General features: G+C 43.3%; 1 protein-coding gene across 3 annotated transcripts in view; it reads left to right on the top strand.

Annotated features, from left to right (window-relative positions):
- ZZEF1 (zinc finger ZZ-type and EF-hand domain containing 1) overlaps window positions 1-24,259 on the top strand; it is a 113,732-nt gene that overhangs the window by 60,576 nt on the left and 28,897 nt on the right. For all 3 annotated transcript variants that reach the window (XM_036836311.1, XM_036836312.1, XM_036836313.1), the window contains exons 26-37: window positions 893-1,133; window positions 4,337-4,416; window positions 6,608-6,701; window positions 7,479-7,947; window positions 8,631-8,795; window positions 12,194-12,313; window positions 13,105-13,266; window positions 14,842-14,971; window positions 16,712-16,850; window positions 18,430-18,595; window positions 19,540-19,802; window positions 21,221-21,390. In XM_036836311.1, the coding sequence (XP_036692206.1) occupies window positions 893-1,133; window positions 4,337-4,416; window positions 6,608-6,701; window positions 7,479-7,947; window positions 8,631-8,795; window positions 12,194-12,313; window positions 13,105-13,266; window positions 14,842-14,971; window positions 16,712-16,850; window positions 18,430-18,595; window positions 19,540-19,802; window positions 21,221-21,390 (2,199 nt within the window). The remainder of the gene's footprint in view (window positions 1-892; window positions 1,134-4,336; window positions 4,417-6,607; window positions 6,702-7,478; window positions 7,948-8,630; window positions 8,796-12,193; window positions 12,314-13,104; window positions 13,267-14,841; window positions 14,972-16,711; window positions 16,851-18,429; window positions 18,596-19,539; window positions 19,803-21,220; window positions 21,391-24,259) is intronic.

Below are 24,259 nucleotides of genomic sequence, written 5' to 3'. Positions count from 1 at the left end.
CATTTCAGTGTTCTGATTCCCTTTAACTCAGAGGTGTAAAACCAGGACGTCTCCCTGGACTTCTCGCTCCTGTTACTGTCATTATTGTTTTCCCAGGCATTGAGCCACTGCCCCCTAGCATCGCCTTTATCCCCACCTTGTTCTCACCTTTCCTGTCCAGTCAGCTGCAAGCCCTGTGGCTTCTTCCTTGAGATGTTCATCACTGTCTGTTTCCTCTGTCTCCATCTTTATTCAGACCCTCATCTTGCACTTGCATTGTTAACATTGGTACCTACCAAGTTTTTTTTAATCACTGCATTATCTTGTCATTCCACTGCCAAGCACCATTAATGGCTCCCCGTTGCCCACAGGGTGAAGTCTAAACTCCTCAGTGTGACAGTCAAGGCTCTCTACAGTCTCCTTTCACCTTACCTATCTGACTCTAGTTCCCACCACTCCCCAGCTGAGACTTCAGGCCAGGTCAGTCTCCCCACTGACTCTTAACTTTTGCTCATGGTTGTGTTCCTCAGGGCCAAACCTGCCCAGTCTTCAGGGTCCAGTCCAAAGCCCATCCCCTCCAGGAGGCTTTTCTTAGTTACTTTAACCTGCCAGGAGCTCTCTCCTGTGAATTCTCAGCACTGGGTGTCCCTTCTAGGCATTTGGCACTTGATAATCTTATGCTTTACAGTAGTGGTAGTTTTAATGCTTTTAATGTTTTATTTATGTTTACCTTTTTTTTTTTTTTTTTTAACCCATGTATCTGTCTGATCTCCCCGAAGTAGATTGAAACTTCCTGAGAGTATGCACCGCGTTTTATACTTCTGCTTTGGCCTAGTAGGTGTTCAGTAAACTTTATTTTTTGAATGAATGCATTAAACATGATGGTTTTTCTTGTTGTTGTTGTTGTTCCCAGGTTAAGAACATCCCTGATGATCCCTGCCACCAATTTCTTCTTGACTTTGCACAGTCAGATCCTGCCCAGAACTTCTGTGGGCCATATTCAGAACTTTTCAAAGGATTCATACAGGCATGTAGAAAACAGGCCCCAAAGACAGATATAGTTGCTGGTTCCACTATTGATCAAGCTGTGAACGCCACCTTTGCTGCTCTGGTGTATCGCACTCCAGACTTATATGAGAAGCTGCAAAAATATGGTAACTTATATTACAGGGAATGTTTTTGATCTGAAGGCCAATTGCTAAGTTTTAAGAAAGCTTATCTTAAGTGAAAGTGTTAAAATATTTTGGAACATAAACATACTTCTACAACTATAGACTTCATCTTGTCAGTCCTACTTTGCCAGTCAAAAGATTTGTGACCAATTTATAGTTAGCAGATTGCAGTATATAGCAAGTAGCCTTGAGTTTCCTAATGAGCAGGTAATTTGTCTTTATCCAGAATTCTCATGGAAAACTGTGGAGAAGTTTAATGGAAAGAAACCTTAACTTGGGTTGTAGTCCCAGCTCACAAACTAGAAGTTGTGCAGCTTCAGGTTAATCAGATAACCTTTCTGCACCTGAGTATCCTTATCCGTAAAGTTTAGAGTTGATTAGCTCTAACATGCTAAGAAATTCCAATTTAAACCTGAGATGTTTAGGTAATTGAATGTGCTAATAACCAAGGAGGAAATGCAGGTATTAACTCCATCTTTAGACTTGCAGCTTCTTTGCAGCACCATCCCTGCTTGGTTTCCTTTGTTGATAGCCTGCTCCTTGCCGTTTCTTTTCCTCATGTCCCCCAGGGACACCATCTCTGTGTATTTACTGTAAGTGTAGACTGCAGCCTAACAGGACCCACGGAGAGGGAGGGTCTCTCCCTACTCATAATCTTTCAGGGGAAAAACATTTCAAACCTAACGTAAAGACAAGTTATGGGCTGTCCCAAGCACTTTGGCAGGATATGTGTTCTTTCTATGGTGCCGATGAAAGAATCAGGAACAAATGCTTCCTTCCTTAGAGTAGGTAATTGCTTATTGCTCTAATTATTATTATTATTGATATTATTAGCACTGCTACCTTTATTGCTTAGTCCTGTGTGTTCCACATTGCAGAGTTTATTTCCTGATGTCTAAATCATCTCAATTACTCCTTCAAATCTTAGTATTTCCTTTAAGAAGCTGCTCAAGTAAATAAAACTATACTGAAGCATGAGTGATTTAAGTAAACAACTGTCACATGGGAGAGTATATTTCTGCTGGGGATGAGGGGCCAGCTGACCTGTATGGTTTTGAAAAAAATAATTCGGTAAATGTTTTCATAATCAAATTGTAGTAAGACAACTGGACAACCTTTGTTACCTGTGGGAACTTTCAGTGGAAGGATAAAAGCCTTGTGAGTTAAAAGCTGAGAGGTAGAACTCTCCCCCGGCTCTTTTTCAAATCGTGTTCAGCTATCACATACCTATTTGCAGTTAAGAAACACACAGTCAAATGTAGGAACTAGAAATATTTTACCAAATAACAAGTTGTTTCTAGAGTACCTACCACTGTTGCTTTGAAAGAGGTGCAGCTGGTTCCCAGTTCTTTCTGTCCCTGCCTCTAAGGGGCTGTTCATGGGTTCTTCAAGACTGACCTACTTTGAGAGTGGTCCTTGTCTAGCTAATTTGCTCATCTTTGTCTAAAAATTTGTCACCCTTTTGGGTTAGAAATGTACGGGAGGAGTTTTTCAACTAGACTCTAAGCTGCTTGAGGGCAGGAACCATGTTTGTTTTTTTCAGCATTGTATTTCCCAGTGCCTGGTATAGAGCCTGGCACATTCTAGGTATTTAGAAAATACATTGCATTTACATTGGCTCAACAGAGAGCGTCACCGTGTTCTAGTAATTTATCCTCTGGTTTTTAGATGAAAAGGGGCAGGCCTCATGGGTCTTTCTTTAAAAAAAAAAGACAAAAAAGAAAACTTTTTTGTTATTTTTCTAATTATAAAAATAATACCTATTCATGTAGAAACTTACAAAGTACAGAAAAGCTTAAAGTAATAATCAACTATAATCTCACCACTTCAAGAACATTTTTCTATTATCATTTTTCTATATATCTACCTGGCCTTTTATTTAGGTATATTTATATGTGTACATATGTATATATACACACCATGTTTTTACTATGTATACTCTTTTTAAATAAGATAATTTTGTACATACTGTTTCATAACCAGCCTTTTTTACTTACTATATACCATGAACTTTTTTCCATGTTTTTTTTTTTAACATCTTTATTGGAGTATAATTGCTTTACATTGTTGTGTTAGTTGCTGCTGTATAACAAAGTGAATCAGCTATACATATACATATATCCCCATATCCCCTCCCCCTTGTGTCTCCCTCCCACCCTCCCTATCCCACCCTTCTAGGTGGTCACAAAGCACCGAGCTGATCTCTCTGTGCTATGCGGCTGCTTCCCACTAGTTATCTGTTTTACATTTGGTAGTGTAGATATGTCAATGCCACTCTCTCACTTCGTCTCAGCTTACCCTTTCTCCTCCCCATGTCCTCAAGTCCATTCTCTACGTCTGCGTCTTTATTCCTGTCCTGCCCCTAGGTTCTTCAGAACCTTTTTTTTTTTTTTTAGATTCCATATATATGTGTTAGCATATGATATTTGTTTTTCTCTTTCTGACTTACTTTACTCTGTATGACAGTCTCTAGGTCCATCCACCTCACTACAAATAACTCAATTTCATTTCGTTTTATGGCTGAGTAATATTCCATTGTATATATGTGCCACATCTTCTTTATCCATTCATCTGTCGGTGGACACTTAGGTTGCTTCCATGTCCTGGCTATTGTAAATAGAGCTGCAGTGAACATTGTGGTACATGACTCTTTTTGAATTATGGTTTTCTCAGGGTATATGCCCAGTAGTGGGATTGCTGGATTGTATGGTAATTCTATTTTTAGTTTTTTAAGGAACCTCCATACTGTTCTCCATAGTGGCTGTATCAATTTACATTCCCACCAACAGTGCAAGAGGGTTCCCTTTTCTCCACACCCTCTCCAGCATTTATTGTTTGTAGATTTTCCATGTTACTAATTATTTTTTACTCACTTTTAATAATTTTATTTTGCTTTTAATTTTTTTATATTTTACTTTTATATTTTTACTTTTAATATTTTACTTTAACAGTATATCCATTTCAGATGCTGTTTGTTTGAAAAAAGTTAGTTTGAAGTAACACAGAGAACCCATTACAGGTGTTTGTGGTTTAATTGATAGTTTTTTCCCCCAGTCCTCTCTTACGACCCCCCATGTGCAAATGTCAGGGGAAGAGTTTTCCTTTGCGGAGATTGGGAGGTGACTTTGGGCTTCATGTTGCAGTAGTGAATTGTGTTAACTGAATGTAACCTCTCCTTTCCCCAGTAAACAGTGGGGGCAAGACAGCCCTGAGTGAGGAGATCGCACAGGTGTATTCCTTGGCAGATGGGATTCGAATATGGATGGTAAGGTTTTCCTTTGCATGTGATTTTTATATATTTTGAGTTTTCCCACCGTGATATCATTGAATTAATGCAAGTAGCTCTCTTCTCAAGAATTTAACTTTAGGAATGTTTTTCAAAACTAAAGTTCAGTGATGTGAATGGATAAAAAATAATTTAGAACCCTTGAAATCATAATTTGGTGAATGTTGAGATTGTCAGAGTAAACAGGGTTCAGTTGAGCCCCCCCTTACCTCCTTCTGTAACCCAAAGGCTGCTCGGTGGAACCTAACCTTTTAGACCAGGGGGAAAAGCACTGCGTTAGATTCTGGGCAACCAATGACAGTTTTAGGCAGAGGAGAGCACTCTTTCAAAGGAGAGGGCTTTCTGCATTTTAGAAAAGTAGTTCTGCAGCGTTGTTCATGACAGCAATAAACTGGAAGAACAAAATGTCCCATTTATAGAACAGACAAAAAAATTATATATTATATTACTGTATAATACTATATTACAGTGAAAGTGAATGAAGTAGAGCTGCCTGTATCAGCATGGGTGGTGCTCACAAATGTGATGATGAGCAAAAAATAGCAAGTTGTAGAAGAATGCACAGGTATAATATTCCTCATATAAAGCTTAAACATAAACTAGATCTCTCTGTTATGTACATAAATATGTAGTAAAATTATACAAATGCATGGAAATGATAAACATCAAATTCAGGAGAATCGTTTTTATTTCTTAGGTGTGGAGATGAGTATATATTAGTATTATTTATATATATATTTACAACCACCTTAAATATTGTATAGTAATTGAGAAAGCAGTCTTAAAATAAATGAGTAGAGGCTGGTAATAAGATTGAAAGCAGGAGACTAGTTGTGGTAATTAGATGAGGATGGCTTCTGCTACTTGGGAGATAAGATAATTAGACTGTGTGATTGATCTGAGTGGTGAACAGGCAAATGGAATTTAGGACTGCTTCTGTGTTCCTGGTTTGGGTGACTTGGTGGGTGGGTAGAAGCGTTGACTAGAATAGGAAGAATGGTCTTGGATCTGGGAGTGGGGTGCTAAGTTCAGTTTGAGACATGTTAAGTATGAGGACATCTAGGTTATTTAAGACATCTAGCTGGAGAATTTAGTAAATGTGAAAGAATATAAATGTCAAGGCAGAGATAACGATAACTTCAAATCATTGGTAATAGTTTTTTTAAAAAATGTATGCGTTTATCCAGGAACAGACAGCCTTGGACAAAATCCACAATGATTAGAACATTGTTGGTGCTCAGTGTAGACGAGATAGATAGATGGAGACCCAAATGAACAGGGACTCTCAAAAGAAACTAAAAGGTATCATCATCAGAATGGTGGCGGGTGAATCAGAAGAGTGTGTTGACAAAGGAACCAAGGCAGCAATAGCAATTTAAGAAAGAGTGTCCGATAAAGTCAGCGGGCACACACAGTTCAAGTAAAAAGGATTTGGCAGTTGTGAGAAAGCACATTGTAGATTATGCTTCTGGTTTAGCATATGACAGACTGCCGATGATTGGACGAGATACCAGCCTTCTCTCTAAGACCTTGGTCTACATGCATCACACGTGGTCTTCTGTCTGGGCTGTCAGCACCATGGCCCAAACTGTGACCATTGCCTGTGCTGGTACTAGAAGCACCGTTCTCTGCCTGGCAGTCTCAGCATCACTTAGAGGTGTCCCCTCCTTCGGAGGAGAATAGAGATCAACTTGTGGTTGAACCTCTGCTGCAAACCGGCTGTGTGATTTCTGGCCACACCACGCGGCTTGCAGGATCTTAGTTCCCCGACCAGGGATTGAACCCGTGCCCCTTTCAGTGGAAGCATGGAGTCCTAACCACTGGACCTCCAGGGAAGTCCCGAGACCTCACTTCTTTATCTGTACTAGGTCAGCTTTAGGTAAGGGCCCCTCCAAATCCAGGGTTCTAGAATTTTTTAAAGAATAGGGTCATGGTTACAAATCCCTCCCAAATAACACATAGTTGAAAAGGAGGTAGTTTTGCAGGTAGACCTTTAGGCAGCTTCAAATCCTAAATTATTTCTAGGACAAACAAAAACAGCTCCGTCCTGTGCACAGGACTGTAAAGTTCTCCAGGATCTCAACACTGTGTGCTTTTGAAGTAGTTTGCCGTGGCTGCCCTTGCTGCCCTGTCTGGACAGCGTAATTATGTGGCTCAAATCCTTCCCCAGTTAGAGATGAAGCAGAAGTCCCAGATGAGCCTGGGGAATGAGGCAGAAGAACAACGCGGGTCCGAAGCTGCTGAGGTGAACCCCGAGAGCCTGGGTGAGTGCCAGCTCCGGCTGTTGTCACTGGGCCTTCTGTTTCCATTTTGTAGAAAACCAGTGACCCACCTTCTAGATAAGTTTAGTTGAAGCTGTGTTTACCTAGGGAAGGTAACACAGGCACTAAATGTATTTTCCAAGGATGTTCACAAATAGAGAAGTGCCAGTTGTTAATTGTTTATTAACATGATCCAGACGGAGCATCTTTCTAATTACTTTCCTTAGGAGGCACGAAGTGCTTTTTGAGCTACATCTTGTTATGTTTTTGAAGTGTATTCACACTAAATATTTAATGAAATTAAGGAATTACTGTTAATTTTTTAAATTTCCTGGTTATGTTATTATTTAAAACTTTTTTTTAGTGAAATATACTGAAGATTTTACAGATGAAATAATGTGATGCCTGGGATCTGCATGGAAATAATCCATGGAGTGGGGAGTGGGGAGTGGGAGTGGGTGAAAAAAAGACTGGCCTTGGATTGATGGCTATTAAATCTGGGCAAGGGGAAGGGTCCTTATACTATTCTCTCTCTATGTATGTTTGAAAATGTCCACAATAAAACTTTAAGTGTGCTGATGATAGTGCTAGGGAGATTTTGATGTATATAATGAGAGAAAATTTGATTCTGTCCTGTCAGTAGATGTGTATATCACTGTGTTAATGGGGGTATTTCTTGTCCTAAATTGTAGAGTTTAAGTAGATTATTTTCAATGCAAAAGTAGGCAACAAGTTTAATTTCGACTTTTTTTCATTATCTTTCTTGCTTTTTGCATTTAGCGAAAGAGTGTATTCAGAAGAGTCTGCTATTACTGAAATTTTTGCCCATGGGTGTAAGTTCAAAAGAAGGCTGTGGCAAGTTGGTGGCTGTAGATGACACAGATCATCTGCGACCACTGGACAAGCGCCAGAGGACAAGCTCTGTGGTGGAAGAACATTTCCAAGCCTCTGCATCTCCCACCAAAGCTGCGCCCCCTGCTATGGAAGATAGGAGTCCTGGCTTGGATGTCCAGCCCACGCTGCCGCCCAGCAGTGGCGCTCCTGCCGCAGAAGTGTCCTCTGCCACAGCCGAAGAGCCCTCGTCACCTTCCACTCCCACCCGGCGGCCTCCCTTCACCCGGGGGCGGCTCCGGCTGCTCTCCTTCCGCTCAGTGGAGGAGGCCAGACCGTTGCCCACAGTGAAAGAGAAGTACCCTGTGCTGAAGGATGCCATGGACTTCATTAAAGATCAGTCACTCTCCCACGAGAGGTGAGCGCCTTCTCTTTTCAAGCAGCAGGTACCCAGTCTCGTCAAAGACTTGAAGTTCATGTTAAAAACGAGCAAATGATACTTGGAGGACAGATCAAGATTTGTCTTAAAAAAAAAAAAAAAAAAAAAAGATTTGTCTTAGAATGTTCAAGAAAAAAGTTTTAATATTTTTTTTTCTTTTAAAGAAGTATTTTTTTCACTTGAGATTTGTACATTATGCTGTATGTACATTATATCTCAATAATGTACCATTTGGATAAGAAAAGAAACATTCCTCTTGGTAGCTGCCAAAATAGATTTGTCTTATTTTAACGCTGGGAGAAATTCAGGATTTGATATTCTCTGACAAAATCACTTGTCAGTGGGCCTATACCTCTGAAAGTATTGCATGTTTTAATTTCCTGTCCTAAGTTTGTCCCTGGTTTACCACAGAGACAGAGTTCCTTTTTAATCAATTAATTGTTCAACGTGAGTTGTTGGGCTTCTGGACAGTGAACTGATTTGTAGTGCAGCCGAGTAATGACTAAAAGTAGCAAACAGGTCTTGCTATCCTTCCTGAATGATACCTCACAATAGTGTTTCCTTTTTATTAATACGGCATCAGAACTTGGGTAGGGGTCTGTTTTCTTTCTGCCCCAGCTCGAGAGTTTTCTGGGTGTTCCTGACTTGAGTTCTGTCTCCAGTGTTGTAAAGGTTCTTTCCTTGAGGAAGGCCCAAGCCCGGAGCATCCTCGAGGTCCTGAGGATCATTCAGTGTTGTACGGAGTCCCTTGGGCAGCCTCACTGCTTCCACCCGCCTTTCATACTTTTCCTGTTGGAACTTCTGACCTGCCAGAAAGAGTTTACCAAGTAAGTCCAAAGTACGAGCCTGCAAGGGAAACAAGCAGGGGTCGTTTTAAAGAAATCCTGATTGTCTTCTCTAATTAAGAGCTCTATCATTTCCATGTAGGATACAAATTTATGTTTTTGAACAATTCATTCTCTCATTCTAAGGAAATGATTCTATCCTTCTATCTATTCTATTCTATCTCTCATTCTATCCTTTTAGTAAGTAAATACCAGAACATGTTTATTCCTCTTGATGAATTTATCAGCTTTATTTTACCAATGAGGGTGGTATTGCCTGTGTACCCGTACTCATCATTTGGCTCCTGGAAGCTGTGGGCCAAATTTAATGCTCATTTACCGTAACAACATAAATCTAAATACCTCACAAGGTTGTTTCAGCAGCCACTCGGTAAATACCTCCCGAGTGTTGTCTATACCAGCCACTGTTCTAGGTGTTGTATATAGCAGTGGGCAAGGCAGACAAGATCCTTGTTCTAGTGGAGCTTGTATTCTATTTAGGAGAGACAGACAAAACAAAACAAACACAAACAAATGAAAAACAGACATACATATATAGTGGTAGTCTGGCTATGTGGTGATTTCATACAGAGTGACCTAATTTGTGGAGTTGGGGAAGGCAGGCTGAGGAGGACATGGAACCAAGGCATGAGTGACCAGCTGAGATCCAGGGAAAGAACACTACAGGCAGAAGGACCACCACACAGACCCTAGGGTGGGGGGTTAGCCCGAGGAGCAGAAAGACAGCCAGTGTGCCTGAGCGAGAGAAATAGGAGGAGGTGAGGTCAGAAAATCAGGGCCCATATTATGTAAAGCTTTGTAGGATATGGTTTAAGGTGTTTGGATTTTACCCAGAGTTGTAGATGGGAAGTCCCTGGAGAAATTTAAGCCCAAGGGGAACACACTGTGATATATATTTATGAAAGATACTTCTGGCTACTACATGAAAAAGAGTGGAAGGAAGAAAAGCAGTGGAGAGACTGGGAGAGACTGTTGCAGTAGCCCAGGCAAGAGGTGGAGGTGGTTTGGACCAGGAGATAGTACTGGAGAAGGAGAGAAAAGGATGAGATTCAAGATACACCATGGAGGTGGAATTGTAAGGACTTGTTGATAGATTAGATTTAGAGGGTGAATGAAAAGAGTCATGGGGAAAGAAGCCTCTAGGATTTTGGCTTGAGCAGCTGGGTGGATGGTGATACATTTTACTGAGGGGAAGAGTATGGAAGAAACAGATTGGGGTGATAATCAAAAGTTTTGTTTTGGCCATGTTAAGTTTGAACTGCTTCTTTCATACCCAAGTAAATATGAGAAAATAGAGATAAGAGTCTAAAGTTCTCAAAAGAAACCAGGAGTAGGGATAGAATTTGGATGTTGTCAGTATATAGATGGTACGTAAAGCCGTGAGACCAGATGAGACCTTCTAGAAAGAGTGCAGAGAGATGGACAAGAGGGGGCCCCAGACTGAGCCTTAGGGGCACTTCTTTATTTAGATGAAGTCAAGCACAGGAAGAGGAGTCAGCTGAGGAGACCAGGGAGTGACCACCAAGAGCAAAAACCAGGGGATGGTGGTGCCGTCGAAGCTGACAGAAGAATGTATCTCAAAAGGTAGAAATGGGACTTCCCTGGTGGCGCAGTGGTTAAGAGTCCACCTGCCAATGCAGGGGACACGGGTTCGAGCCCTGGTCCGGGCAGATCCCACATGCCGTGGAGCAACTAAGCCCGTGCGCCACAACTACTGCGCCCACACGCCACAACCATTGAGCCCACACACCACAACTACTGAAGCCCATGCGCCTAGAGCCTGTGTTCTGCAACAAGAGAAGCTACCACAATGAGAAGCCCGCGCACCGCAACAAAGAGTAGCCCCCGCTTGCCACAACTAGAGAAAGCCCGTGCGCAGCAACGAAGACCCAACACAGCCAAAAGAAAAAAAAAAAGATAGGAATGGTCCGTTGTGTCAGATGCTGATGTGAGAGGTTGAGCGAGATAAGAACACACTGGATTTGACAGCAGTCTTACTGGAGCCATGAGGCCACAAGCCCTGTTGGACTGGGTTGAGAAGAGAATGGGGGTGATGAAATGCAGAGGGAGACTAGACAATTATTTCAGGAAATTTGGCCTTAAAGGGGAGCAGAGGATTAGGATAGTAATTGCAGGGGATGTAGCATCAACTGAGGGTTTTGAAGAGATAGCAGAGTATACTGTACATTGGCGGGAGTGGGTCAGTAGTGAGGAAAACTTGATGCAGGAAGGAGGGCTCAATTACAGTAGAAGTGGTGTAAGTAGAGTGGTTGGCCTTTGAGAGCCAGGGAGACTGTCTCTGGCAGCAGGAGGAAATGCACTGGGGTAAAGATGCAAGTTGGTTGGTAGGTTTGGAGGAGTTCCTGTGGGATCATTTCTGTTTTCAAAATATAAAATTTGAGGGTAGTTATCAGCTCTAAATGATGGCTTAGGAAGAGGCAGTGGAAGTTTAAGGAGAAGCAGGAAGGTTTGAAATAGTAGTGAAAATTGAGACAGCCGGTCTGACTGCCTGACAGTTTGGAGAGCTTATTTGAGAGTTATGGTTGTGAACGTAAAGTGCTACTAGTCAGCTTGGTTGTGTGGTGTTTCCTCCAGCAACAATTAGCTATTTTGATGTAGGCATATGATTTCTCAGGCAAGTATGTGGAGGGAGAAGGCAGCAAAGGACTTGGTGATTGCTAAGGTATGATTATGGTGACGGGCCATGGAATTGAAGCTGAGTACGGGGCAAAGAGAAAGCCTGGCGGCAGTGGTGGATAGTCAATGTGAGGGAGCGTCATGGCTTGGGGCTCCCTGGGATTGGTGGGAGTCGCAGTGTAGGTGAGCAGGGTGAGAGGTCACAGTCAGAGCAGGATGTTCTGAAGTCAGTATTTCAGAGGTAACGCCGTTACTGTGGTGACAAGGTCAAGGAAATGACCATCAGATGGGGATGGCAAAGGGGCTGGAGGAGAAGATCGCTGGAGGTGAAGATGGCAGAGAATCCAGAGACGGCAGAACTGGGGCATCATTCCCATGGGTGTTGGAGTCTCCAAGGTGACAAGGATCAAGGTCAGAAAGACACTGAGCTTGGCACTGAAGTCATCACTGAAGGGAGGCAGAGGGGTGGGCGTGACTGTGGAGACGATTAAGTTTGGTAATTTGTGACGAATACTTAACATGGTACCAGGCGCTCAGGTAGTGGTGGGAAGGGTGGTTTTTATACTAACAAAGAAAGGTTAATAATTGTCATCTCCATACTCCTAGTGGGCAACCTTCTTGATCCAAGCAGATGAGTCACTTGCTGTTTTGTCTGTTACTTTCTGAAGTTATGTTTTTATTTATTTAAGTTTCTGTGCCACTTCGTTAGCAATTAAGTGACTGGTAATTTCTTCTGTTTCTAGTTATTTTGGACACCTGGAGGGCTGTGGTGCAGATCTACACAAAGAAATTCGAGACACTTACTATCAGTTTGTTCTGTTTTTGGTCAAAGCAGTTAAAGGATTTAGTAACATAAACGACAGGTACGGGATAATTTTATGATTTCTAGAGAAAAAATTATTTCTGTTTTTTCTGATTTTTTAAAGAAATACATGTCCACTGTTAAAAATACAGAAAAGCACAAAGAGTAAAATAAAAATAACCCCTAATCTTACCATCTAGAGCTAATTGCTAATGTTAACTTATCAGTATATTTTCTCCCAGCCTTTTTTCTGTATGGTGTGTGCAGTTTTTTAAAGTGGATAGGTTTTGGTTCATCTGAAAATTTGTAACCTGTTATTTTCAGTTTTAAAAACTTGAATAGACACTTTGCTGTACACCTGAAACTAACACAACGTTGTAAATCAGTTATATCCCAATAAAAATTAAAAACAAACAAAACTTGAATAGAAAGCCATTCCCCAGTCTCCTCCATAGTAAGTGGTTTAAACATCAACCTTAAATCAAATGGTTCTTCTCTACATCTGAGCTGTATAACCTAGGCTAATTGGGCCTGGCCCTGACCTTGCTGTTTATCAAAGGTGAGTTTTACTACTCAGTCTTTTACCGTAAAGTGTCCCCTGTGGTAGTCCTAGCAGGGTGGAGACCTTTCTCTTTATGCTTTCAGAACTCTTTTGCTTAAGCTGTTGTTTGAAGAAGGTTTGTATGGAGTCTGAGAAATTTGAAATGAGATTATAAGGAACCCAAACTAGCAATCTGGTGTTCCCTTCTGTTTTCCACTGACAAGCACACCAGGTCTCTGATTCGCATTGCTTCTGTTGTCTCCGTGGGTGATGGGCAGCTTTAGTAACTTTCACCTTCGTGGCCACTTCAGGTCCTTGCTGCCTGCCTTGTCCTGTGTCCAGACGGCCCTGCTTCATCTTTTGGATATGGGCTGGGAACCCAGTGATCTCACCTTCTTTGTTGACATTCAGTTACCAGATCTCCTCATGAAAATGTCACAAGAAAATATAAGTGTCCATGACAGTGTGATCAGGTAAGGACACACAGTCCTGCGCTCTGCAGTTCCTACAGTAACTCGTCAAGTACAGGGATCGTAGCGCATTCAGAGCTCGGGCCTGGAGCTAGACTTTCTGGGGAGTATCCTGGCTTTGCCACATACTAGCTGGATGACCTCGGGCAACTTTTTAAACTCCTTTGTGCCTCAGTTTCCTCATCTTTAGAGCTGGAGGTAATAACAGTACCTACCTCAGGATTGCTGCGAAGAATGAATGAGTTCTGTTTCTCAGTGTTTAGCAGGTATCTGGTGCATGGTGTTGTATAAAAACCGGCGGTGGTGGTATTGTGAACTCAGCATGAGTTTTCTCCTCGTTTTTGGAGATCCTCATATAGCTTGTTGAATTGGAGAATCCTTTTCTGTTGGTGGTGGTGGTGGTGTGTGTGGGTGATTTTTAGCCACTATAACCTCTTGCACATTACAAGGACTTAAGGTATGAGGGGAAAAAATAGTATGCAAAGTTTTTTTTTTTTTCTTTCCACTTCTCATTCCACTTACCCATTAATCACTCATGTCTGTAGAAAAGAAAGAAGAGAAAGGGGGAAGAAGAGCAAGAGGAGATAATTAGGAGGAAATCAGTGAATGAGTCAACACCAATTTTCACTCTCTCAGAAGAGATATCCTGGGAAGAGGAGATAGAATTTAAGCGGTCTCCTTGTTCACAAACCGCAGCCACTGCCCTGCTGTCGGAGGGCGCTCTTGGCGGAGGGCTGGGACACAGCGCGGGGGAGGAGTGGCTGGGGCATCAGCCTGCTGGCTCTTCAGCCATCAGTCTGCTCCTTGTTCCAAGCTTCGCCTGCTCCTACGTGACCCAGTCCTTGGGAGTAGGGGCCGCACCTTCCTCACCACTCCCCATAGCACCCGCAGCAGAGCTCAGTTTGAGTAGGCCTGAAGTCAGTTTGTTGGAACACGTGAATGAACAAATGTGTATTTGTTGGTTGGTAGATGTTTTGCATTTGCTGTCGAGCAAATACTTTTGTATTTAAAATTCCGGTTGCTGAAACAAACTGTAAACTGAAATTATGGAAAGCTATAATTGTGCACCTAAAAGGAGTCCCTGAGATTATCTATTAGAAATGAGGAAACTGAGGACCAGGGCTGAGTGCTGTGTCCAGGTCTTACAGCAGCCAGCGGGAGAGCTGAGGCCCCAGGGTCTGCCGACTCCCTTCTCACGCTGCTGCCACTAGAGTGTGCTGAGCATGTCCAAATCGGACTTTTTTTTTTAAATTGCTTTATTTGGCTCCAGTGCCTGGCACATAGTAGGTTCACCACAAATGGTTGTTGAGTGGGATTATGCCACGTAGGTACAACCTTTCAAGCTCTAATTCCTCACCCATTGTAGTCTACTCTGGAAGAGGCTTCTCCCTTTTTATTGGTATATATCTGTCAAACATCTGGCAAATCCTGGGGCTTTGAAAACCAAACTGACCTCTTCCCTTCAGAAGTTTAAAAGTGCCTCGTGTATTAGACCCATAGGACACAGAGTCTGCTAACAAGCACTTTCCTTGATTATTGGGAGAGGCATGCTTTTCTCTCTTTATGTCCTTCTTTCAGCCAATGGAGTGAAGAAGATGAGCTTGCTGATGCCAAGCAGAATTCAGAATGGATGGATGAGTGTCAGGATGGCATGTTTGAGGCCTGGTATGAAAAAATAGCCCAGGAAGATCCAGAGAAGCAGAGGAAAGTAAGACCTCTCAACTAGAGTAACCTGAAGTGACTTGCTAGGACTTTGGAGAGGAGAGTCTGTGCGGGGGAGTGCCAGCAGGCTGTCCCCTGAGAGGGCTCCAGGCGGCAGTCAGTACCTTAGTGAGTGGGCATCACCCAGCCTGGTCTTTAACCTGAGGGGCCCTGAATCCTGACTTGACCACAATCTGGTGGTGGTACCCTCCCGTAGAACTAGATTCACAGGAAATAGGCTCGTGGGGCTGAAGTAAAATATTAGGTGCCAGTTTATTAATTTATAGTGAGAAATAGAATTGCTGAAGGCCCTGGATTCTGGTGTCCGTGGTACATTCTTTTCCTGTAGGCAAGCAACTTGGGAAGTCATGTTTCAATCAGAAGGTTGCCTGGTGAGCGTGGAAGCAGCCATGTGTGCCCAGAATCAGAGTTACATGATTCATATGTGTAGAGGCATCAGGCTCACGTAGCCTGCCATGTCCATCTCCACATTAGGGGTTTTTCTGTCACCACCACATTATGCCAGGCATCTGCTGCCTCAGGTGCATTCATTTTCTTAGTTTGTGTGCCTACTATGTGCCAGTTACTTTGCTCATTTGGCATCTCTGTGGTGCTTGGACGGAGCACACCAACTTGGCCTTTGCGATTTTTCTCTCTTGTATGTTAATACCTTACTGGGAGCCATTCTAAGGTGGCTTGGCATGTTTGCTATACTATACTACTGTATGGTGACTTAGTGGTTTACTTCCCTTATTTCTAGGCCGTAAAGATAAAGCATACTGTAGCCTCCAGGGGCTTTGCAGTAAAACAATTTGTTTTGCTCATGAAATGGTGCCCTTACTCTTTCCCCAGAAAGTTTTTCTTCTTAAGTGCCAGCAAACAGTGCTTCTTTTGCAGTGTTTCCTGTATCTGTGAACACTACCCTTGTCCAGCCGAGTACCCAAGCCAGAAATCTAGATGTTGTTCTTGACCCTTCCCTTTCGCGGGCCCCTATAACCAGTCAGCCCCCAAGGTTCCTCACCTCTGCCTTCTATTACCTCTCAGCTCTCCCACCTTCCACCATCTCACTTTTGGCCCAGTCCAGTCCTTATCACCTGTTGGGGGGTTGCTTTAACAGCTGCTGTCAGGGTCAGTCTCCCTGTCTCCAGTCTTGCCCTCTCTGATCCATTCTCACTCAGTAACCAGAGGAGCTTTCAGTTACTCTTCCATTTAAAACGTCCGTGACTCCTTAGACTAGCATCCCAGGCACTTGTGGTTTAACCTTTCTAACTTATCTGGTTATCCCCCCTCCACACTGTATTCTACATACGGAATTCTACATTCTACAATGTATTCTACATTCTACATACGGAATTATTGCCAAGTTCATGAGCCCTTGTCTTGATCCTTTTGTGCCTCCTGTAGAGCTTGCTATTGCTTGTATCCGGCGTGCCCACCACACTTACCCCCACCCAGCTAATGCCTGTTTGCCCCTCAGGTCTCACCTGAGGAATTAGCACCTTTGAAAAACCTCCATGTGCCCTGTAAGCCCCCTGAAATTGTCTATCCAAGCCCCTATCGTACTGTATGCTGTCATCTGTTTGCTTCAGGGAATTCCCAACTAGACACTAAGCTCCTTCATCTCCTAATCCTAGCACCTAGTACAGTGCCTGGAATATTTTAAGTACATACTGAAGGATGGATTGATTACTGAATAGTGGCCACATTGAAAGTCTGTTGGTTAATTGTGTTTTATTTCATCTTATAGATGCACATGTTTATTGCTCGCTACTGTGACCTGTTAAACGTGGACATCTCTTGTGATGGGTGTGACGAGATTGCCCCCTGGCATCGCTACCGGTGTCTGCAGTGCAGCGACATGGATCTCTGCAAGACTTGCTTCCTAGGTGAATTTCACGGCCTGAGCATGCCATACCCAAAAGGAATAAGCACTTCTATTTTCTGTGACCTTGCCAGTGCTTAGACTCCCACCGTACAGCAACAGCACTGCCCCAGCAGTGTTCTCTGACTTGTTGGCGAATATGACCCTATCTCCCCAGCTGAATGATAAACTCCAGAGCTCTGTTATGTGATGTGCTGTCATCTTCTGTCTTGCTGGGTATAGGCACTTGATAAACACTCAGCACCAATGAATGTACATTCAGTTGAGTTTTCAGGAAATGATTTTGCCTTCTGAATCATGCAGTGTTTATAAGAAGTAAAATACACACAAGCAAACTTCAGAAAGTCTTGAATCCTCTTGACTTGTAGGTGCTGAGATAAAGCAGGTTGTCAGTAGTAAGCAGTTGAAGGCTCTTTGTGTGCATCACCCAGTCGAATAAGATACAGCCCCTGCTCTGGAAGCATTTATAGTCTTAGCAGGAGACTGGACCTGCTCGCAAAAGGTATATTCCAGGACAAGAGCGTACATGCTGAGTTACAGATGAGCAGTATAGATTGTTCTGGAAAAGTTCAGAAGTAGGGAAGGCTACTGTTGCAGGAAGGCTTGTGAAGGAGATGGGATGTGAATTGGTCTTTGAAGAAAGTTAGAACTGGGTGATGTGAAGGAAACAGTGGAGAGTGCGTCATCATCCAAAGCTGAGCAAGTCCAGGGACAGAGGAGTGAGCATATGTAGTGTGTTTAGACAGACTCTCCAGTGTCTGCCGCTGAGTGGTAGATTGAGACAGGTTGGGCCCAGGTTGTAGGACCCAGAGATACCAGGCTCAGGAATTTGAATGAGTCTACAGACAGTGGGGAAGGTTTTTCAAGAAAGGTGTTAACATGACCAGAGCTATGCTAGAGAAAGGGGGTTCTGTCCATGTAAGAGTTTCCTTTAGGAAATCAATCACAGTAGTGACAAGGGGATTAGTGCCTGGACTGGGTTCCTGGCAGTGGGAACTGAAGTGGTTCAGAGGTAAGGAGCATTGAGCAGGGTGTATGACGGGGCTCAGAGACCCATTGGACTCAGAGTAAGAAGGAGACCAGAGCTGTCAGTCTCTTTCGTGACTAACGTTCTTTCTCACTCAGTGGGTCTGTGGTTATGGAGTCTGTTTTCATCTGTGATTCGGGAATGAAAAAGTAAGAGCAAATACCTGATAACTTCTCAGTGCCTGTTAAGAAGAATACACCAATATTTGTTAGAGGAGGGGTCATGGGAGACAGCCCACAAATTGGTGTGTGGACTTGTGCTGCCAGATGGAGGTCATGATGGGATTGGTGACCTGTTTGATCAGACTCCGTATTGCGCTGGAAAAGCAGGGTCAATGCACGGTACCATTGCTAAGATGTTCCATGCCAAGAACATCGTGCATATGCTAAGAGCCACCTGGGGAACCCTTGGTCTCCAGAAGATGCTTGTGGCCCGTGGCGCCCCGATCAGTCTGTTGGGAACAACCCTGCTTCTTCTGGGGTTGGTTTGGGTTTGGAAACTAGCCCTTCTAAGAGCCCTTTGCCCAATCCACCTCACGCTGCTGTTTTTCCCCCAGGCGGGGTGAAGCCTGAGGGCCACGGAGATGACCACGAAATGGTCAACATGGAGTTTACGTGTGACCACTGCCAGGGTTTGATCATAGGCCGGAGGATGAATTGCAATGTGTGCGATGACTTTGACCTTTGCTATGGATGCTATGCGGCCAAGAAATATTCCTATGGGTATGTCTCAGATGACCTCTAGCCTGGTAAACTTTTCTTCATGTATTCCTTTGCCTTTTTTTTAATAATTAAAAAAAAACTTGCATTATAAAAAATTTCAAACATACCCACAAGTAAAGAGAGTAGTACAATGAATCTTCATGTAACAATGACCCAGACTCAACAATTAGGAATATTTTGCTATGTGTGCTTAGCTTATTCTTTTTTTTTTTTTTTCCCTTTGTTAAAGTATTTTAAAGCAAATTCCAGACCTTAAATCATTTCCTTCCTGCATACTTCATATCCATCTCTAAAGATTATGGTCATTTTCTCACGTTACCAAAATGCTATAACCACACCCTGCGAAACTTCACAATAAGGAATTCTTACTTCACCTGGTTTCCATAGACAGTCTTCTGGGGGTTGTGAAATCCCAAAATGGAATGTGCAGTGTTTGTTCATTTTTCTGAAGAGAGGGCCCATACCCATCTTTAAAATTTTTTTAATATAAATTTATTAATTTTATTTATTTATTTTTGGCTGCATTGGGTCTTCGTTGCTATGCGCGGGCTTTCTCTAGTTGCGGCGAGCAGGGGCTACTCTTCGTTGCAGTGCACGGGTTTCTCATTGCGGTGGCTTCTCTTGTTGCGGAGAATGGGCTCTAGGCGTGCGGGCTTCAGTAGTTGTGGCGCGTGGGCTCAGTAGTTGTGGCACACGGGCCTAGTTGCTCTGCGGCATGTGGGATCTTCCCGGACCAGGGCTTGAACCTGTGTCCCCTGCATTGGCAGGCGGATTCTTAACCATTGCGCCACCAGGGAAGCCCTGTCTTTAAATTTTCAATAACCACAGTCTTAGAGGTACCTGATGCCCAGTCGTGACCATGCAGGTGGTCCCCTGAGGCCCCATTCTCCCTTTTTGGGGGCTCACAAAGGCCTGTAGGCCTTAAAAATGTCTTGCCTTTGCAGCCACTTGCCTACCCACAGTATCACTGCCCATCCGATGGTGACCATCCGGATCAGCGACCGGCAGAGGCTCATCCAGCCCTACATCCACAACTACTCCTGGCTGCTCTTCGCCGCCCTGGCTCTCTATAGCACCCACCTGGCCAGCGCCGAGGACGTGGATGGCGAAAAGCTGGATCCCCAGGCCCGCAGCAGTGCTGCCACCCTGCGGAGCCAGTGCATGCAGCTCGTCGGTGACTGTCTGATGAAGGCTCACCAGGGAAAAGGTAATTGTTCCTCATGCATGGAAACCAGACCACCCCTCAGCTGCTTGTGAAGCGACAGCCCCAGCAGAAGTGAAATGCAGTGCTCAGTTCAGAGGCAGTAAAACCCAGTTTTCCACAAGAGGTGCTCACCCTGGAGTGGAACCTAATTTTAAATCCCCAGATGCAGGACTTCCCTGGTGGTCCAGTGGGTAAGAATGCGTGTTCCCAATGCAGGGGGCCCGGCTTCGATCCCTGGTCGGGGAACTAGATCCCACATGCTGCAACTAAGACCCAGTGCAGCATGCATGCATAAATAAATAAATAAATAAATAAATAAATAAATAAAATATAAATATATATATATATATATATTTTTTTTTTTTTTTTTTTTAAAAATCCCCAGATTCATTTGAGAGAAATGTTGGCATTAAAGTAGCATTTAGTTTCTCTAAAATATTTCATGAAGATGTAAAAAAAATTAATAATTAAAACTCTTGATGTCTGGGGATGAAGTATTTAGTATTTGAATACACCAGACTTAACTTTGCCAAAGGAATGCAGCCTTTTTTTAACCTGGAGTGCAAATCTACTTCCACACAACTGTGTTCTAGATGAGAGCTAATTATAACTAAAATAGTTTGATTAGGGACTTCCCCAGTTGTCCAGCGGTTAAGACTCCGCACTCCCAAAGCAGGGGGCCCAGGTTCAATCCCTGGTCAGGGAACTAGGTCCCACATGCCACAACTAAGAGCCCACATGCCACAACTAAAGATCCTGCATGCTGCAACTAAAGATCCTGCACACCGCAACGAAGATCCTGCGTGCCGCAACTAAGGCCCGGCGCAGCCAAATAAGTAAATAAATAAATATTTTTTAAAAAAAGTTTGACTAATAAAATATCTAGATGACTTTGCTTCTACTGAGGGGTGCCAAGGAGAAAAATAATGTGAATGTTCAACTTCTGAGTAATTTAAATTCCTTTCAGAATAATGGACTAACTCCCCATTCTAATAAACATTAGGGAAATCAGACTTGGATGAAGTAGCAGGTGGGTAATACCAGTGCTTCAGAGCTATTTTGTTATCTATTTGCCAGTGGAAATTTAGAAGTCTGGCTGTGTGGGGCTACTACAAAATTTTAATGTTTATGATTTTCTAAACAGACAATCCTATTGTATCTTTTGTCCTCTGTTGTTAATAAAGTACAAGTATCCCCCACTATCGAAACTTTCGGTGTCTGAAATTAGGAGCTGAGTAGATTTGGACAGCCGTGGCGGGGCGGGGTGGGCGGGTGGAGGGTTGGACTGAGTACTCTTTGGTTCAGTTTGTGGAGAACTCAGCCATGTACTTCCATATAGTAGCAAAGTGATTTATGGCATTTGCAGGGAATAATCCTTATTATAAAACTTCTAACCATTCTCTTATTTGCTCCCCATGTAGGTCTTAAAGCTCTAGCTCTTCTTGGCATATTGCCAGACGGTGACTCTACTTCAGAAAAGCAGGCCCCACCAGTCACTGTGCCCACCCAAACATCAGAGGAGCAGCCAGAGAAAAAAGCCATCCAGGCTGCTGTGGAGCCAGCCGATGCAGGCCCATTTGTGCACCGCAGTGTAAGTAACAGTCCTTCCCTGGGCAGAATCACGGGTGAGCTCAGAGCTTTCACATGAGGGACTGGAGTACAGAGGCTAACGGTATAGGCTCGTGACCCAGATTGCCTGGGTGCAGATCCTCTGTCAGACCCTGGGCACGTCACCAGAATCTCTTCGCTTTGGTTTTCTCGTCGGTAAAAATGGAAGGATAATAATGATAATACCTATTCCTTAGGATTGTTGTGAGGATTTACATGCATGACATACATTGAATTAATGTCTGTAAAGTGCTTAAAACAGTGTTCAGGAACTTCCCCGATGGTCCAGTGGTTAAGACTCCGTGCTCCCAGTGCAGGGGGCCTGGGTTCAGTCCCTGGTCGGGGAGCTAGATCCCGCATGCCGCAACTAAGATCCTGCATGCCACAACTAAGATCCTGCATGCGACAGCTGAAGATCCCGCATGCCACAGTGAAGAGCCCGCATGCTGGAACGAAGATTTCCTCACGCAGCAGCAAAGATCCTGCATGCCGCAACTAAGACCTGACACAACCAAATAAATAAATAGATAAATAAGTAAACATTTTTTTAAGAAAAGCAGTGTTCATATTAAGTTCCCTGTCAGTGTTAATTACTCCTGTTCCCTGCCTCCTGTGGTTTTTATAAGAATTGAACAAGATTATGCACCTAAAGAGGTTGGTTCCTGACCTATGGTGAACACTATGTATGTGAAACTATTTTTATATTCAGCCAACAAATAGGTGATACTAATTGCTTACTACCTACCGAGTAGTTTACGTATGTAGTTTACAGTAGTTTACAAATGCTTGTGTAAGTAGAAGAAAAGCCTTCCTGGATCCAGGTGGAACCTGTGACAGTGACATTGAGATTGTTCTGTGGAAGAGCAAGCAGAGCTTCCACGATGCTGCCTCCAAAGTTTGAGCTGGTGCTGTAAATGCCCCTGGCTTTGTTTGCCTTAAGTGCTGCTGCTGTTTCTGTCCTCTGTCTCTGTTGTGGAGGATCCCCATTTGGCAGTTATAGCTCACTGGGATCCTGTTGTCATTTAGAGGAAGGCAAAAGCAAAGATGGCTGGCAAAAACTCGAAAATTCTATTAGCTTCATTCCGCCAGAGAGCCAGCACAGGACAGGTGACATAATAACCTTCAAGCCTGTTTTGACCACAAAACCCCTTCTCCAGGCAGCATTGTACCCACCCACAGATTATGGTGGGGCAGAAAGAACATTATCAGCAGAGACAGGATAAATCAGCAGTCTTGTCTTCACCTTTGAGCCTGGGAATAATTGTATCTTCTTGTGGGCTCCCAGCATCTTATGCTACCCATCAGCACAGCGCTCCCCATGTATCTACTTATTCATTTATTTATATGAAAATGGACTCCATGAATTTTTTTTATTCAATGGATTAAAATCTTTTACTTTTTATTACTTATTTTGATGCTCAAATTGTCCTGTGTTTGGCCAATGGAAACTTCCAGCTGGCTTTTGTGCCCTTTTGATATGTCTCCATTATTCTTTGAGCACTTTCTTAATTTTTGATACAAAAAGATGTTTCAGGCTTATCTTAGGCTTTCCCTGCCTAGGGACTGGAATCAGCCTTTTTCTAAGGATCTCCCAGGGCATTATTTTTATTCCTGAGGTGTCCCTACCTTTTGGATCCTCGTCCCATCAGCAGCTGGGTACACCCAGGGTACCCTGCCTCTGGCTCTGGCTCTTAGTCTTCTATCTAGCAAATTGCAGTTTCCAACACTGTGCCCACAAAAGAACCCAAATGTCCCCACTACAGTGGCCCTAAGAACCATATCCTGTTTGGGCCCTGAGTACAAATTACTTGTTTTTGAACTTCTATGCGTTTCTGGCCAGTCCTAGGCTGTATTAAGGGTATTGTCCCTCCTTCCCTCTAATGTCTAGAGATACTTTTTGTTTTAAACAACTGAGAAAGCAGTCTCAGCCAGAGACATCATCTGTCTACAACGGCCTCTGGCCAGTAATGAGACCCTCTTGAGTGCCATGTGGTGCAACTGCAGTGGCTCTTTGGAGTCCTGTGATAACAGGAAAGAAGATCAAGACTAACATTATCAGCCAGAACTTTGGAATTATATTGTTTTCACAAAGGGCCACATAGTACAGAGAGTATGGTGTTGGAGATCTTTTCAGAGGGTACATTTTTAACAAGGCAGGTAGCTCTCCCAATCTCGGTCCCCTTTTTGGACAATCTTTTTTTTTTCTCCTATTAAATAACTGTATTTAAACTTACATAGAGATTGAGAAATCCAAGATCAAGAAACAAGTCAGGAACAGAGCCGGGAAAAAAGGTCAGGTCTATGGATCTCAGCTTCATAGGGGAGAGAGAAGGTAGGGGACACAGTGGAAAGTAAAGGCACATTTGTCTTCGTGTGGATGAAGCTGATAATGTGTCGATTCATGATCTAGATGTGTTATCTTCCAGATGCAGAAAGCAGTTAGCTGACTTAACATAGGGAAAAACCGACAGTGACATGAGGACAGGGAGGAGTCGCTAATTAGTGTCACGGGGGCAGGTATCTGTGTCACTGACTTTAATGATATTTTTGACTGGAACAGCCATTTGCTTTGTCTTTTCTTTGAAAACCTCATAGTCTTCAGGGCTCAGATCATGGCCTTTGGCAAGGGCCATCGTCAGGGAAGTCATGAAGCCATCCTCACTTATGTTGACTAGAAAAATAATACATACCTTCCTGCAATCAGGAAGTGTGTGTAAATAGTCCCTCCCTGAGTAGAGCATGCTGAACCAGATAGCCACAGGATTTTTTCGCAAGGAGGCTGAAGCTTTGACATGTACAATTAACCCTTCGATAAAAGGTGACCCCGATGTCACCATTGGATGACTCGTTAA

The sequence above is a fragment of the Balaenoptera musculus genome, chromosome 20, assembly GCF_009873245.2.
Source record: "Balaenoptera musculus isolate JJ_BM4_2016_0621 chromosome 20, mBalMus1.pri.v3, whole genome shotgun sequence".
In the NCBI taxonomy this organism is placed as follows: domain Eukaryota; kingdom Metazoa; phylum Chordata; class Mammalia; order Artiodactyla; family Balaenopteridae; genus Balaenoptera; species Balaenoptera musculus.
The sequence above is the reverse complement of the archived record's forward strand: the minus strand, read 5'-3'. Positions and strand labels throughout refer to the sequence as shown.